Source organism: Sciurus vulgaris (assembly GCF_902686455.1).
Source record: "Sciurus vulgaris genome assembly, chromosome: 4".
Taxonomy (NCBI): Eukaryota; Metazoa; Chordata; class Mammalia; order Rodentia; family Sciuridae; genus Sciurus; species Sciurus vulgaris.
In genome coordinates, this window is record NC_136464.1 from 95,335,826 (window position 1) to 95,349,710 (window position 13,885).

Below are 13,885 nucleotides of genomic sequence, written 5' to 3' on the forward strand. Positions count from 1 at the left end.
AGGACAGCAAAAGGATAAGGAATAAAATCACATAGTAAATGAAGAATAGGAAAAAAGTGTGGTAAAAGTGGAATACAGTTACTGGGAAAGGGATGTATAGATAAAACAGGAGGATCAGGGCCAAACCACAAAAGATATGTGTCATGTTAGAATATGAACTTTCCCCTCATGTAATATGGATCCATTTAATAAGGAGATGAGTTTTAGCATTTGAAATGCCACCTGGGCAGCAAAATAAAGATAAATGAACATAATGGCAGAAAGCAGAACAAGAGAAATACATTTCAAAATGACAAGTGAGAAGGTGAATCCCAGCAGTAAGACATGAAAAATGGTAAGTAGAATATACAGAACTTAGTAACAGACTAGACTGGTGATTTGAGGGACTGAGTTCAGGATTTCTTAGCTTTAGTGTTTCAGTGCTATTTAAAATGTACTAATTACTAGAATTGGGAAATGGATGACATATTATATTAATATAGAATCAGAAAAGGTTAACATTAATGTCTAAAGTTGAGGACATATTAAATTTAAGGCACTCAGAGGACTTAGATGCCAGAACTGAATAAATACATTCAGAGTAGGAACATACAACCTTAATAAGGACATGGATTCAAGAAAATAAGTATTTGTAAAATATACTACACTTATAATTAAATAATGCAAACCTACACAGAACTCTGCAATTTTAAAAATGAACACAACAAGGAGAAAAATGGGGGACCACATTTTCAAATACATACATCAACACTTATTTCAAGGATATGAAAATACTGATATATGCAAATACTTGTTTCTGGGGTGCTATACTAATATGCATTTTTTAATTTAATGAAAAGATTTAATTTTAAGATACCAATTCAAGATGCTGCAAGACGACTCCTTTTAAAAAATAAATACTAAGCCTGGCGTGGTGGCACATACTTGTAATTCCAGTGACTTGGGAGGCTGAGGCAGAAGGATGGAAAGTGAAGCCCTAAGAAACTTAGTGAGATCCAGTCTCAAAAAAAAAAAAAAAAAAAAAAAAAATACAAAGGGCTGGAGATATGGCTCAGTGGTAGAGTGTTCCTCAGTTCAATTCCTAGTACCAAAACAAATAAGTAAATAATCATAAAAGGTTTAAATTGTAAGCTTAGGCATGGTAGATCACATCTAAAGTCGGAGCTACATGGAAGGGTGAGGTGAAAGAATTACTTGATCCCAGGAATTTGAGGTCAGCCTAGGCACATTGCATGACCCCTACCTCAAAAACAAATGCTTTAAATTGCATAAGGAAATGTTTAATGGATTATATATCAGGCATTTTTAAGTATCAGAATGAAGTAAGGAAAAAATGTAAAACCCAGTTTTAAAATTCGTTTTTCCTATAAACAGCATACTTATAGTTCTAATTTCCTATTTACACTATGTGGAATGGTAGTTAAAAATTGGAGATAGGATCGACTCTGAAAACTTTTCCAAGTTGAAGATTTCTAAGTCTTTAAATACTTTTAGGCCTTTAAATACTTTTCAAATACTGTTCAAATTCTTGTTAATCAGTATCCAATATTCACATGAAAAAAAAAAGATTTTAGAATATCTAATCATCAGAATTCCTAAGCTTTAAAGATGAAAGAATTTACATATAAGGTTTAATAACTATAAATATTTGGCCTAGGGATGCAGCTGGGTGGTAGAGCACTTGCCTAGTGTGTTTTTAGCTCTGGGTCCAATCCCCAGCAACACAAAGAAGAACCTAATTAATATAATCAAAAATTTAAATTAGTGAAAACATGAACTAAATGCTTGCTTATTTATTCTTTACTCTATGTTGGTTTTTGTTATTTGCAATACTGGGGATCTAACCTAAGGCCTTCTGTATGCTAGGCAAGAACTTTACATACCTAACCCCCTAACTCTTTATTTCCAAAAAAGATCTCAAACACAGGGCCGATAATGTAGCTCACTGGTAGAGCACTTGCCTAGCACGCACAAAGCACTGGGTTGGATCCCCAGTACCAAAAAAAGAAAAAAAAAAAGAAAAAAAAAAATCTAAAACAGTTATCAAAATTATACACCCAAATGGAAAGATAAGTTAGGTAAGTAATTTAAGGAAATAACAAAAATTATTTTTTTTAATAACTAAATTGAAAACTGTAAGAACAAAAGAATCAAAAATTAGTAATTCATAGTAAATCTCAAGAGGCCTAAAACAGATTTCAGTTTGCATTACGTATGAACACAGGTTTTGCTTAATTAAATATATCACTTTGCTAAATTTAAAAGCAGGAAAATTCTTTCTCTTCTTCATTAAAATCAACAATAAGTTACTTGGAAAAGTTTAATTTCTATCATATTTTATAACAGTTTCTGCTGTCATTTAATTCATGCTTTTATATGTCTTTCCTCTTAACTCTCTTATTTGATCTTGATAGTTATCTTGCCTTTCTTAAATGAATTCTTCCCATTCGTTCCACTCTTCAGCTTCATATTCATCCAGCTATTCTCTTGAGTTGCTTTCTAATTATTTCCTTCCATTATGGCATACCTAAGAATTCCTGTACGTATATCTCAACTGTTGTTATACTTGTTTTCTATTATGATCTTGTGGCCCTTATATATATATCTATTTTTTTTTAGGATCTTGGTCATCATTATGTAGATTAGGGAGATGATATATAAATAAAGCATGAAAAAGGAGCTTCAAAAATACCTACTTTTGGATCAGGAGATGAAAAAGAAGAATCAGAAAAGCTCTGGATTTTGACTGATATTTTAGGAAGGGTTTTGGCCATGTCTTCATTTTGACTATCAGAATTACTGCTGTCAAACAAGGTTCTATTTTCTGGCTGCCCAATGCTATATTTTGCTTCTATAAAAATAAAAACAAAGTAAAGAGTAAATATCTGTAATTTCAAATCAGTGAACAGCACAAGAATAAGAATAGCCAATCTTCATTTAGCTTACGATTTTTCTGGGATTGTTGAGTAGCAGTCCACAGCTCTGTTAGGTTCACTTTTGGGAAATTCTAGGAAAAAAATAAAAAATAAAAAAAAAACTTGAAAAATAACAGGTATCAAATTTGATAATTAATTCAAATATTTACTAGTACTATATTATCTAACACAAAGAACACAGATTTAGGAATCATTCATGTGTGGAATCAAACTCCAATTCTGTCATTTACTAAACTACATCTTCTCATGGGGTGGGATTATGAGGTGATAAGAGACATCCCACAAATATTACTCCCTTACTTCTGATTATTATAAAAATACTATGATATCCATTAGACAATTTTCTTTTTTTGAATGTTTTAAAATTTTTTTCTTTGTTCTTTCTAGACATATGTGACTGTAGATTGTATTTTGACATATTATACATATATGGAGTATAACTTATTCCAATTAGGATCCCAGTCTTAAGGTTGTACTTGATGTGGAGATTCACTGTGGTGTACATAGCAAAGTTATATCCAATTCATTCTACTGTCTTTCTTATTCCCTTCATTTTCCCTTTAATTTTCTTAACCAAAATATTCTAGAAAAAAATTATCCCTCTGTAGTCTACTCTCAAAGAAACTAACATTTTAGTTTTAAGTTGTTGATTTTGAATGTGTTTGCATAATTTACATTTACACGAATTACTTCAAGGGGAAAAATGTGAGAGTTTAGTTTTTAATAGTATCATATTTAGATAAGTTGGAATTGCAAGCAGTATAAATAATCATTTAAAAATTCCCATATCTCAGCCAGGTATGGTGGCACACGCCTCTAATCCCAGCAGCTCAGGAGGCTGAGACAGGAGAATCTCAAGTTCAAAGCCAGCCTCAGCAACCACAAGGTGCTAAGCAACTCAGTGAGACCCTGTCTCTAAAAAAAATACAAAATACGGCTGGGATGTGGCTCAGTGGTTGAGTGCCCCTGAGTTCAATCCCCAGTGCCCCCAACCCCCTCCAAAAAAAAAAAGGAAAGATGTAACCAAATATGTTAATAATGAAGATGGAAATATATTGAAAGAATAAACAGTGAACAAATTTTTGTGTAAGAAAAGAGAAGAGAGAGGGATATAAGGTATACAAAGAGATATGAAACTTTAGTTCATAGTATAATAATTCTGATTTGTTTTAAACTACAATTACTCTTTTATGAATACTATAATAAGGTTTAAATTTATTACTATAAGTAATTCTTTTAATTAAAGATGGTTACTACTCCCCGAAAAGCTATAACATTATTACCGGAGAAAAATAAAAATGGAAAAATATTTCATCAATTTTCCACTCAGATTAAGAACTGGTGATGTGAACTCTAAAGAGTAATGTACAGATTCAGATTCAAGATGGCGGACTAGAGGGTGGCTGCGTTTCATGTTGCTCCAGGACTCAGGACTCGAGGAGATATAGAGAGCCTTGGGACCAACTCAAAGCAGCCGGGCGAGAGTCTCCCACTGGGCGGGCGTCCCGGACGGGGCAGGCGTCCCTGACGGGGCGGTAGCCCTGAAAGCAGGGATCTTTTGCAAAGTAGAGCTGCCGGCGAGACGCCCCTCCCCCTGCCGGAGCAGTGATCGCAGGCAGCTGGGAGCATTGGAGAGGTGGCTGTTCACAACGGCGCTTGGACTCGGCGCAACCCACCCGGGCTCTGGGAGGCTGCCCAAAGGAGAAGGTGCTTGGTGAACTGTTTGGACTGAAAGCGACCACCCCTGAACACAGGGGGCTGCCCAGAGGAGAAGGAGAAATACGGGCTCGGCATGTTGCTTGGACTTGGAGCAGCTGCGCCAGGGCTCCGGGCGGCTATCCGGAGGAGCAGCGTGGACTCAGGACTCAAGAAAAGGAAATATTGAGAGACTTGGGACCAACTCAAAGCAGCCGGGTGAGTGTATCCCACTGGGCAGGCGTCCCGGATGGGGCAGGCATCCCGGAAGGGGCGGTAGCCCCGAAAGCAGGGAACTTTTGTGAAGTAAAGCTGCCTGAGATGCCCCTCCCCCCGCCGGAGCAGTGATCGCAGACAACTGGGAGTACTGGAGAGGTGGCTGTTCACCACAGCGCTTGGACTCGGCGCAACCGACCTGGGCTCTGGGAGGCTGCCCAAAGGAGAAGGTGCTTGGTGAGCTGTTTGGACTGAAAGCGACCACCCCTGAACACAGGGGGCTGCCCAGAGGAGAAGGAGAAATACGGGCTCGGCACGTCGCTTGGAATTGGAGCAGCTGCGCCAGGGCTCTGGGCGGCTATCCGGTGGAACAGCGTGCTGAGTGGTTTGGTCCCAGAGCATCCGTTCCTGAACACAGGGGGGTTGTCTGGAGAAGGAGGAGGAGCGCGGCGGGGTGCTTGGGCTCGAAGTGACTGCACCAGGGCTACGGGAGGCAGTCGGGACAAGAAGGTGCACAGTGAGTTCTTGGGACTCGTGACGCACCAGATCTCTGGGTGACTGCCTGGTGGAGAAAGAGGTGCGTGGTGGGTCACTTGGTCTTAGAGCGACCGCACGGAACAACAGGTGGCTGCCGGAGGAAAAGGCGTGTGGCAGGTCACTGGGACTCGGAGCGATTGTAAGGGGCTCCAGGTGCCTGCTCAGAGGAGGGGCCGCATAGCCAGGCGAAAAGTGCAGAGCAGGGTCCTAGACGGCTTCTTGGTGGAAGGGCCCCACAGACAAACTGAGGGGCGGAGCGAAGGCTCCAGGACTGCAGGCAGCTTCTCTGAGGAGAGGCAGCCGAAGGAGATTCGTTTGCGAAGGGTGAGGCTTCCAGGCCCAGGAGGTAGGTCCGGGTCAGTGGGAACATTGCAGAAGAAGGCTGCCCAGCCCAGGCGGTAGTTGTGAATTGAACGGAACCTCTGGGAGGAAAACCGACCAGCGAGACCTCCCCACCGGGTGACTCCTCCCTGTTGGGTGAGGTTCTCCCAAAAGGACTGTAAAATCAGAGACACAGGCCCAAACTGGTCTTGCATCAGCCCACATCCTACTTCCCTTCTGGATGACCATTCATCAGCAAGTGAAGGTACCTCTGCCCACTAGCAGGGAAAATACCCCACCGGAAGGCCACCACCCCTAGGGAGTCAGCTCCCTTGTGGAGCACTGCATTATCAACTTCCTCCAAGATTTCAGGCTACTGAAGACTAAGAGGGGATATAATAGAAATCTTCAGGGATATTATAAGACAATAGAGGAAATCTGCAATATCACAGCGGTCAACTGATACCTGAACAATATGAGAAAACAAGGAAAGAAAATGCTGCAAACAAATCTAGATGTTACATCAATGAAACCCAACGACAGCATGGCAGAAGAAATGACAGAAAGGGAGTTCAGAATGTACATAATTAAAATGCTCAGGGAAGCAAATGATGAGATGCAAGAGTAAATGCAGGCACTGAATGATCGCACAAATCGACAGTTAAAAGAGCAAATACAGGAAGCAAAAGATCACTTCAATAAAGAGTTAGAGATATTGAAAAAAAACCAAACAGAAATCCTTGAAATGAAGGAAACAATAAACCAAATTAAGAACTCCATAGAAAGCATAACCAATAGAATAGAACACCTGGAAGACAGAACATCAGACACTGAAGATAAAATATTTAACCTGGAAAACAAAGTTGAACAAACAGAGAAGATGGTAAGAAATCATGAACAGAATCTACAAGAACTATGGGATATCATGAAGAGGCTAAATATAAGAATTATTGGAATTGAGGAAGGCTTAGAGAAAAAGACCAAAGGAATGAACAATCTATTCAATGAAATACTATCAGAAAATTTCCCAAATCTGAAGAATGAAATGGAAGATCAAGTACAAGAGGTTTATAGGACTCCAAATATACAAAATTACAACAGACCCACACCAAGGCACATTATACTGAAAATGCCCAACATACAAAATAAAGACAGAATTTTTAAGGCCGCAAGAGAGAGGAATCAAATTAAATTCGGGGGAAACCAATATGGATATCAGCAGATTTTTCAATCCAGACCCTAAAAGCTAGAAGAGCCTGGAACAACATTTTTCAAGCCCTGAAAGAAAATGGATGCCAACCAAGAATCTTATACCCAGCAAAACTTACCTTCAAATTTGATGATGAAATAAAATCCTTCCATGATAAACAAAAGCTAAAAGAATTTACAAAAAGAAAGCCAGCATTACAGAACAATCTCAGCAAAATATTCCACGAGGAAGAGATGAAAAACAAAGAAACAAATCAGCAATGGGAGGAACTATCCTAAAGGAATTGTCAAATAAAGGAAGAACCAAGTCGTCTCAAAATAAATAAATAAATAAATAAATAAATAAATAAAATGAACCAAATGACCGGGAATACTAATCATATCTCAATAATAACCCTCAATATTAATGGCCTGAACTCATCAATCAAAAGACATAGACTGGCAGATTGGATCAAAAAGAAAGATCCAACAATATGTTGCCTGCAAGAGACTCACCTCGTAGAAAGAGATACCCATAGACTAAAGGTGAAAGGATGGGGGAAAACACATCATGCACATGGACTCAGCAAAAAAGCTGGGGTATCCATCCTCATTTCAGATAATGTGGACTTCAAGTCAAAACTAGTCAGAAGGGATAAAGAAGGACATTACATACTGCTTAAGGGAACCATAAATCAGCAAGACATAACAATCATAAACATCTATGCCCCAAACAGTGGCTCATCCATGTATGTCAAACAAATCATCTCAATTTCAGAAACCAAATAGACCATAACACAATAATACTAGGTGATTTTAACACACCTCTCTCACCACTGGACAGATCTTCCAGACAAAAATTGAACAAAGAAACCATAGATCTCAATAACACAATCAATAATTTAGACTTAACGGACATTTATAGAATATACCATCCAACCAAGAGCGAATACACTTTCTTCTCAGCAGCACATGGATCCTTCTCTAAAATAGACCATATATTATGCCACAAAGCTAATGTAAGCAAATACAAGAAGATAGAGACACTACCTTGTATTCTATCAGATCATAATGGATTGAAGTTAGAAATAAAAGAGTAAAAAACAGAAGCTACTCCAACACCTGGAGATTAAACAATATGCTATTACATGATGAATGGATAACAGAAGATATTAGGAAGGAAATTAAAAAATTCCTAGAGGTAAATGTGAACAAAGAAACATCATATCAAAATCTCTGCGACACTATGAAAGCAGTACTTAGAGGAAAATTTATTTCATGGAGCGCATTCAATAAAAGAAGTAAAAATCAACAAATAAACGACCTAACACTTCAGCTCAAAGCCCTAGAAAAAGAAGAACAGACCAACACCAAAAGTAGTAGAAGATAGGAAATAGTTAAACTCAGAGCTGAAATCAACGAAACTGAAACAAAAGAAACTATACAAAAAATTGACAAAATAAATAGTTGGTTCTTTGAAAAAATAAACAAAATTGATAAACCCTTAGCCACACTAACAAAGAGAAGACAAGAGAAAACCCAAATCACCAAAATTCGGAATGAACAAGGAAATATCACAACAGACACGATTGAAATACAAAACATAATTAGAAGCTATTTTGAAAATCTATATTCTAACCAAATACAAAATTTCGAAGACATCAACAGGTTTCTAGAGACATATGAATTCCCTAAATTGAACGAGGAGGACATACACAATTTAAATAGAACAATTTCAAGTAATGAAGTAGAAGAGGTCATCAAAAGCCTACCAACAAAGAAAAGTCCGGGACCAGATGGGTTCTCAGCCGAGTTCTACAAAATCTTTAAAGAAGAGCTCATTCCAATACTTCTCAAAGTATTCCATGAAATAGAAGAGGAGGGTACCCTCCCAAACTCATTCTATGAAACCAATATTACCCTGATACCCAAGCCAGACAGAGATAAATCGAGGAAAGAAAATTTCAGACCGATATCATTAATGAACATTGACGCAAAAATTCTCAATAAAATTTTAGCAAATCGCATACAAAAATATATTAAAAAGATAGTGCACCACGATCAAGTGGGTTTTATCCCAGGGATGCAAGGTTGGTTCAACATCCGGAAATCAATAAATGTAATTCACCATATCAATAGACTTAAAGTCAAGAATCACATGATTATTTCAATAGATGCAGAAAAAGCATTCGATAAAATACAACACCCCTTCATGGTCAAAACACTAGAAAAAATAGGGATAGTGGGAACATTCCTTAACATTGTAAAGGCCATTTATGCTAAGCCCATGGCTAATATCATTCTAAACGGTGAAAAACTGAAAGCATTCCCCCTAAAAACTGGAACAAGACAGGGATGCCCTCTTTCACCACTTCTATTCAATATCGTTCTTGAGACTCTAGCCAGAACAATTAGACAGACCAAGGAAATTAAAGGAATACGAATAGGAAAAGAAGAACTCAAACTATCCCTATTTGCGGATGATATGATTATATACTTAGAGGAACCAGGAAATTCCACCAGAAAACTGTTAGAACTCATAAGTGTATTCAGTAAAGTGGCAAGTTACAAGATCAATGCTCATAAATCCAATGCATTTTTATACATAAGTGAGGAATCCTCAGAAAGAGAAATTATGAAAACTACCCCATTCACCGTAGCATCGAAAAAAATAAAATACTTGGGAATCAATCTCACAAAAGAGGTAAAAGACCTCTACAATGAGAACTACAGAACACTGATTCCAAGGTCCTTAATCCATTTTGAGTTGAGTTTTGTGCAGGGTGAGAGATATGGGTTTAGTTTCATTCTGTTGCATACGGATTTCCAATTCTCCCAGCACCATTTGTTGAAGAGGCTATCTTTTCTCCATTGCATATTTTTGGCGCCTTTGTCTAGTATTAGAAAGTTGTATTTATTTGGGTTTGTGTCCGTGTCCTCTATTCTGTACCATTGATCTACCTGTCTATTTTGGTACCAGTACCATGCCGTCTTTGTTACTATTGCTTTGTAATAAAGTTGAAGTTCGGGTACTGCGATACCCCCTGCTTCATTTTTCCTGCGAAGGATTGCTTTAGCTATTCTGGGTTTCTTATTCTTCCAGATGAATTTCATGATTGCTTGCTCTATTTCTGTAAGGTACGTCATTGGGATTTTAATTGGGATTGCATTGAATCTGTATAGCACTTTAGGTAGTATGGCCATTTTGACAATATTAATTCGGCCTATCCAAGAACATGGGAGATCTTTCCATCTTCTAAGGTTTTCTTCGATTTCTTCAACAGGACTCCCATAGCACAAGAAATAAAAGCTAGAATCAATAACTGGGATAGATTCAAACTAAAAAGCTTTCTCTCAGCAAAGGAAACTATCAGTAATGTGAAGAAAGAGCCTACAGAGTGGGAGAATATCTTTGCCAATCATACTTCAGATAGAGCACTAATCTCCAGAATCTATAAAGAACTCAAAAAACTCTACACCAACAATACAAATAATCCAATCGACAAATGGGCAAGGAAATGAACAGACACTTCACAGAAGAAGATCTACAAGCAATCAATAAACATATGAAAAAATGTTCAACATCTCTAGTAATAAGAGAAATGCAAATCAAAACCACCCTAAGATTCCATCTCACCCCAATTAGAATGGCGATTATCAAAAATACAAGCAACAGGTGTTGGCGAGGATGTGGGGAGAAAGGTACACTCATACATTGCTGGTGGGGCTGGAAATTAGTGCAGCCACTCTGGAAAGCAGTGTGGAGATTCCTTAGAAAACTTGGAATGGACCCTCCATTTGACCCTGCTATCCCACTCCTTGGCCTATACCCAAAGGATCTAAAATCAGCATACTACAGAGATACAGCCACATCAATGTTCATAGCTGCTCAATTCACAATAGCCAGACTATGGAACCAACCTAGATGCCCTTCAATTGATGAGTGGATAAAGAAACTGTGGTATATATACACAATGGAATATATACACAATGGAATATTACTCAGCCATAAAGAATGACAAAATTGACATTTTCAGGGAGGCCGCTCGGCACAGCGCTGGGACTCGGAGCAACCACTGGGGCTCCAGCGGCTGCCCAGGGGAAGAGTGGCGAGGAGAGCTGTGTGGACTCAGGACACCGGGGCCTGCCCTGAGGAGGAGGAGGAGGAGCGTGGCCACTTGGATTCGGAGTTACTGCGCCAGAGCTACAGGCGGTTGCCAGAGGAGAAGCCGCGCGGCGAGCTGTTTGGACTCAGAACGACGCGTCTGAACCCCGGGGCCTGCCCTGAGGACGAGGAGGAGGAAGAGGAGCGTGGCCCCTTGGATTCGGGTGACTGCACCGGAGCTGCAGGCGGTTGCCAGAGGAGGGGCTGCGTGGCGAGCTGTTTGGACTCTGACCACTTCTGAACCCCGGGGCCTGCCCGGAGGAGTAGGAGGAGGAGGAGGAGGAGCGCAGCGGGTCCTTTGGACTCGCAGTGACTGCATTAGCGCTCCAGGCGGCTGCTCAGAGGAGAAGGCGAGTGGTGAGTTGTTTGGTCTTAAAGTGACAGCTCCTGAACACAGGGGGGCTGCCTGGAGGAGAAGCGTGGTGGGACGCTTGGTCTTGAGTGGCCGCACCAGAGCTCCGGGCGGTTGCCCAGAGGACCCGTGCAGCGGGTCAAGTGGATTCAGAGCCACTCAGAGGGAATGCTCCTGAACACCCGGGGGGTTATCTGGAGAAGGAGGAGGAACGGGGAGGGTCACTTCGACTCGGAGTGATTGATTGCCTCGGGCTACGGGTGGTTGGTGGGAGGAGGAGGCACGAAGTGAGGTTCTTGGACTCCTAGTGAACGCACCGGAATACTGGGCGGTTGTCTGGAGGAAGAGGCCTGTGGCGGGTCTCTGGGACTCAGTGCGATTGTTCGGGGCCACAGGTGGCTGCTCAGAGGAGGGGCCACACAGCCAGGCGATTAGGTGCAGAGCAGGGTCCCAGGATCTAGGAGGCTTCTGGGTGGAAGAGCCGCACAGAGACAGGCTTAGGGCGGAGCGAAGGTTCCAGGCCTGCGGGCAGATTCTCTGAGGAAGGGCAGCCTAAGGAGATTCATCTGCGAAGGGTGAGGCTCCCAGGCCCAGGAGGTAGGGCCGGGACCCTGGGAACTTTGCAGAGGAAGGCACCCCAGCCCAGGAGGTAGCTGTAAATTCAGGGGAACCTCTAGGAGGGAACTGACCAGCGAGACCTCCCCACCGGGTGAGTCTTCCCTGCCGGGTGAGGTGTCCCCACAAGGACGGTAAAACCAGAGACTCAGGCCCAAACAGGCCTTGCCTCAGCCCGCAGCCTAGGTCCCCTTTGGATGACCATTGGTCAACAAGTGGAGGCACCTCTGCCCACTAGCAGGGATTATACCCCACCTGAAGGCCACCACTCCTAGAGAGGCAGCTTCCTTGTGGAGCACCGCATTATCAACTTCCTCCATGACTTCAGCCTACTGAAGGCTAAGGGGGGATATATATAGAAATCTTCAGGGACACTGTAAGTCAATAGAGGAAATCTGCAATATCTCCGCGGTCCTCTGATACCTGAACGATATGAGAAAACAAGGAAAGAAAATGCTGCAAACAAACCTAGATGTTACATCAATAAAACCCAATGACAGCATGGCAGAAGAAATGACAGAAAAGGAGTTCAGAATGTACATAATTAAAATGATCAGAGAAGCAAACGATGAGATGAAAGAGCAAATGCAAGCATTGAATGATCGCACAAATCGACAGTTAAAAGAGCAAATACAGGAAGTAAAAGATCATTTCAATAAAGAGTTAGAGATATTGAAAAAAAAACAAACAGAAATCCTTGATATGAAGGAAACAATAAACCAAATTAAGAACTCCATAGAAAGCATATCCAATAGGATAGAACACCTGGAAGACAGAACTTCAGACGTTGAAGACAAAATATTTAACCTTGAAAACAAAGTTGAACAGAGAAGATGGTAAGAAATCATGAACAGAATCTACAAGCACTATGGGATATCATGAAAAGGCCAAATTTAAGAATTATTGGGATTGAGGAAGGCCTAGAGAAACAAGCCAAAGGAATGAACAATTTATTCAATGAAATAATATCAGAAAATTTCCCAAATCTGAAGAATGAAATGGAAAATCAAGTTCAAGAGGCTTATAGGACTCCAAATATACAAAATTACAACAGACCCACACCAAGGCACATTATAATGAAAATACCTAACATACAAAATAAAGACAGAATTTTAAAGGCTGTGAGAGAAAAGAAACAAATTACATTCAGGGGGAAACCAATACTCATATCAGCAGATTTTTCAATCCAGACCCTAAAAGCTAGAAGGGCCTGGAACAACATTTTTCAAGCCCTGAAAGAAAATGGATGCCAACCAAGAATCTTATACCCAGCAAAACTTACCTTCAAATTTGACGATGAAATAAAATCCTTCCATGATAAACAAAAGCTAAAAGAATTTACAAAAAGAAAGCCAGCATTACAGAACATTCTCAACAAAATATTCCATGAGGAAGAGATGAAAAACAAAGAAGCAAATCAGCAAAGGGAGGAATTATCCTAAAGGAATTGTCAAATAAAGGAGGAAACAAGTTGTGTCAAACAAATAAATAAACAAAATTTTAAAAATGAACCAAATGACCGGGAAACCAAATCATTTCTCTATAATAACCCTGAATGTTAATGGCCTGAATTCATCAATCAAAAGACATAGACTGGCAGATTGGATTAAAACGAAATATCCAACAATATGTTGCCTGCAAGAGACTCACCTCATAGAAAAAGATACCCATAGACTAAAGGTGAAAGGATGGGGAAAAACATACCATGCACATGGACTCAGCAAAAAAGCTGGAGTATCCATCCTCATTTCAGATAATGTGGACTTCAAGCCAAAGTTAGTCAGAAGGGATAAAGAAGGTCATTTCATACTGCTTAAGGGAAGCATAAATCAGCAAGATATAACAATCATAAACATCTAT

General features: G+C 40.2%; 1 protein-coding gene across 8 annotated transcripts in view; it reads right to left on the reverse strand.

The window, feature by feature from the left end:
• ANKRD26 (ankyrin repeat domain containing 26) overlaps positions 1–13,885 on the reverse strand; it is a 124,705-nt gene that overhangs the window by 83,929 nt on the left and 26,891 nt on the right. For all 8 annotated transcript variants that reach the window (XM_079136807.1, XM_079136811.1, XM_079136810.1 and 5 more), the window contains 2 exons: positions 2,947–3,007; positions 2,697–2,851 (listed from right to left, as the gene is read on the reverse strand). In XM_079136807.1, coding sequence (XP_078992933.1) covers positions 2,697–2,851; positions 2,947–3,007 — 216 coding nt within the window. The remainder of the gene's footprint in view (positions 1–2,696; positions 2,852–2,946; positions 3,008–13,885) is intronic.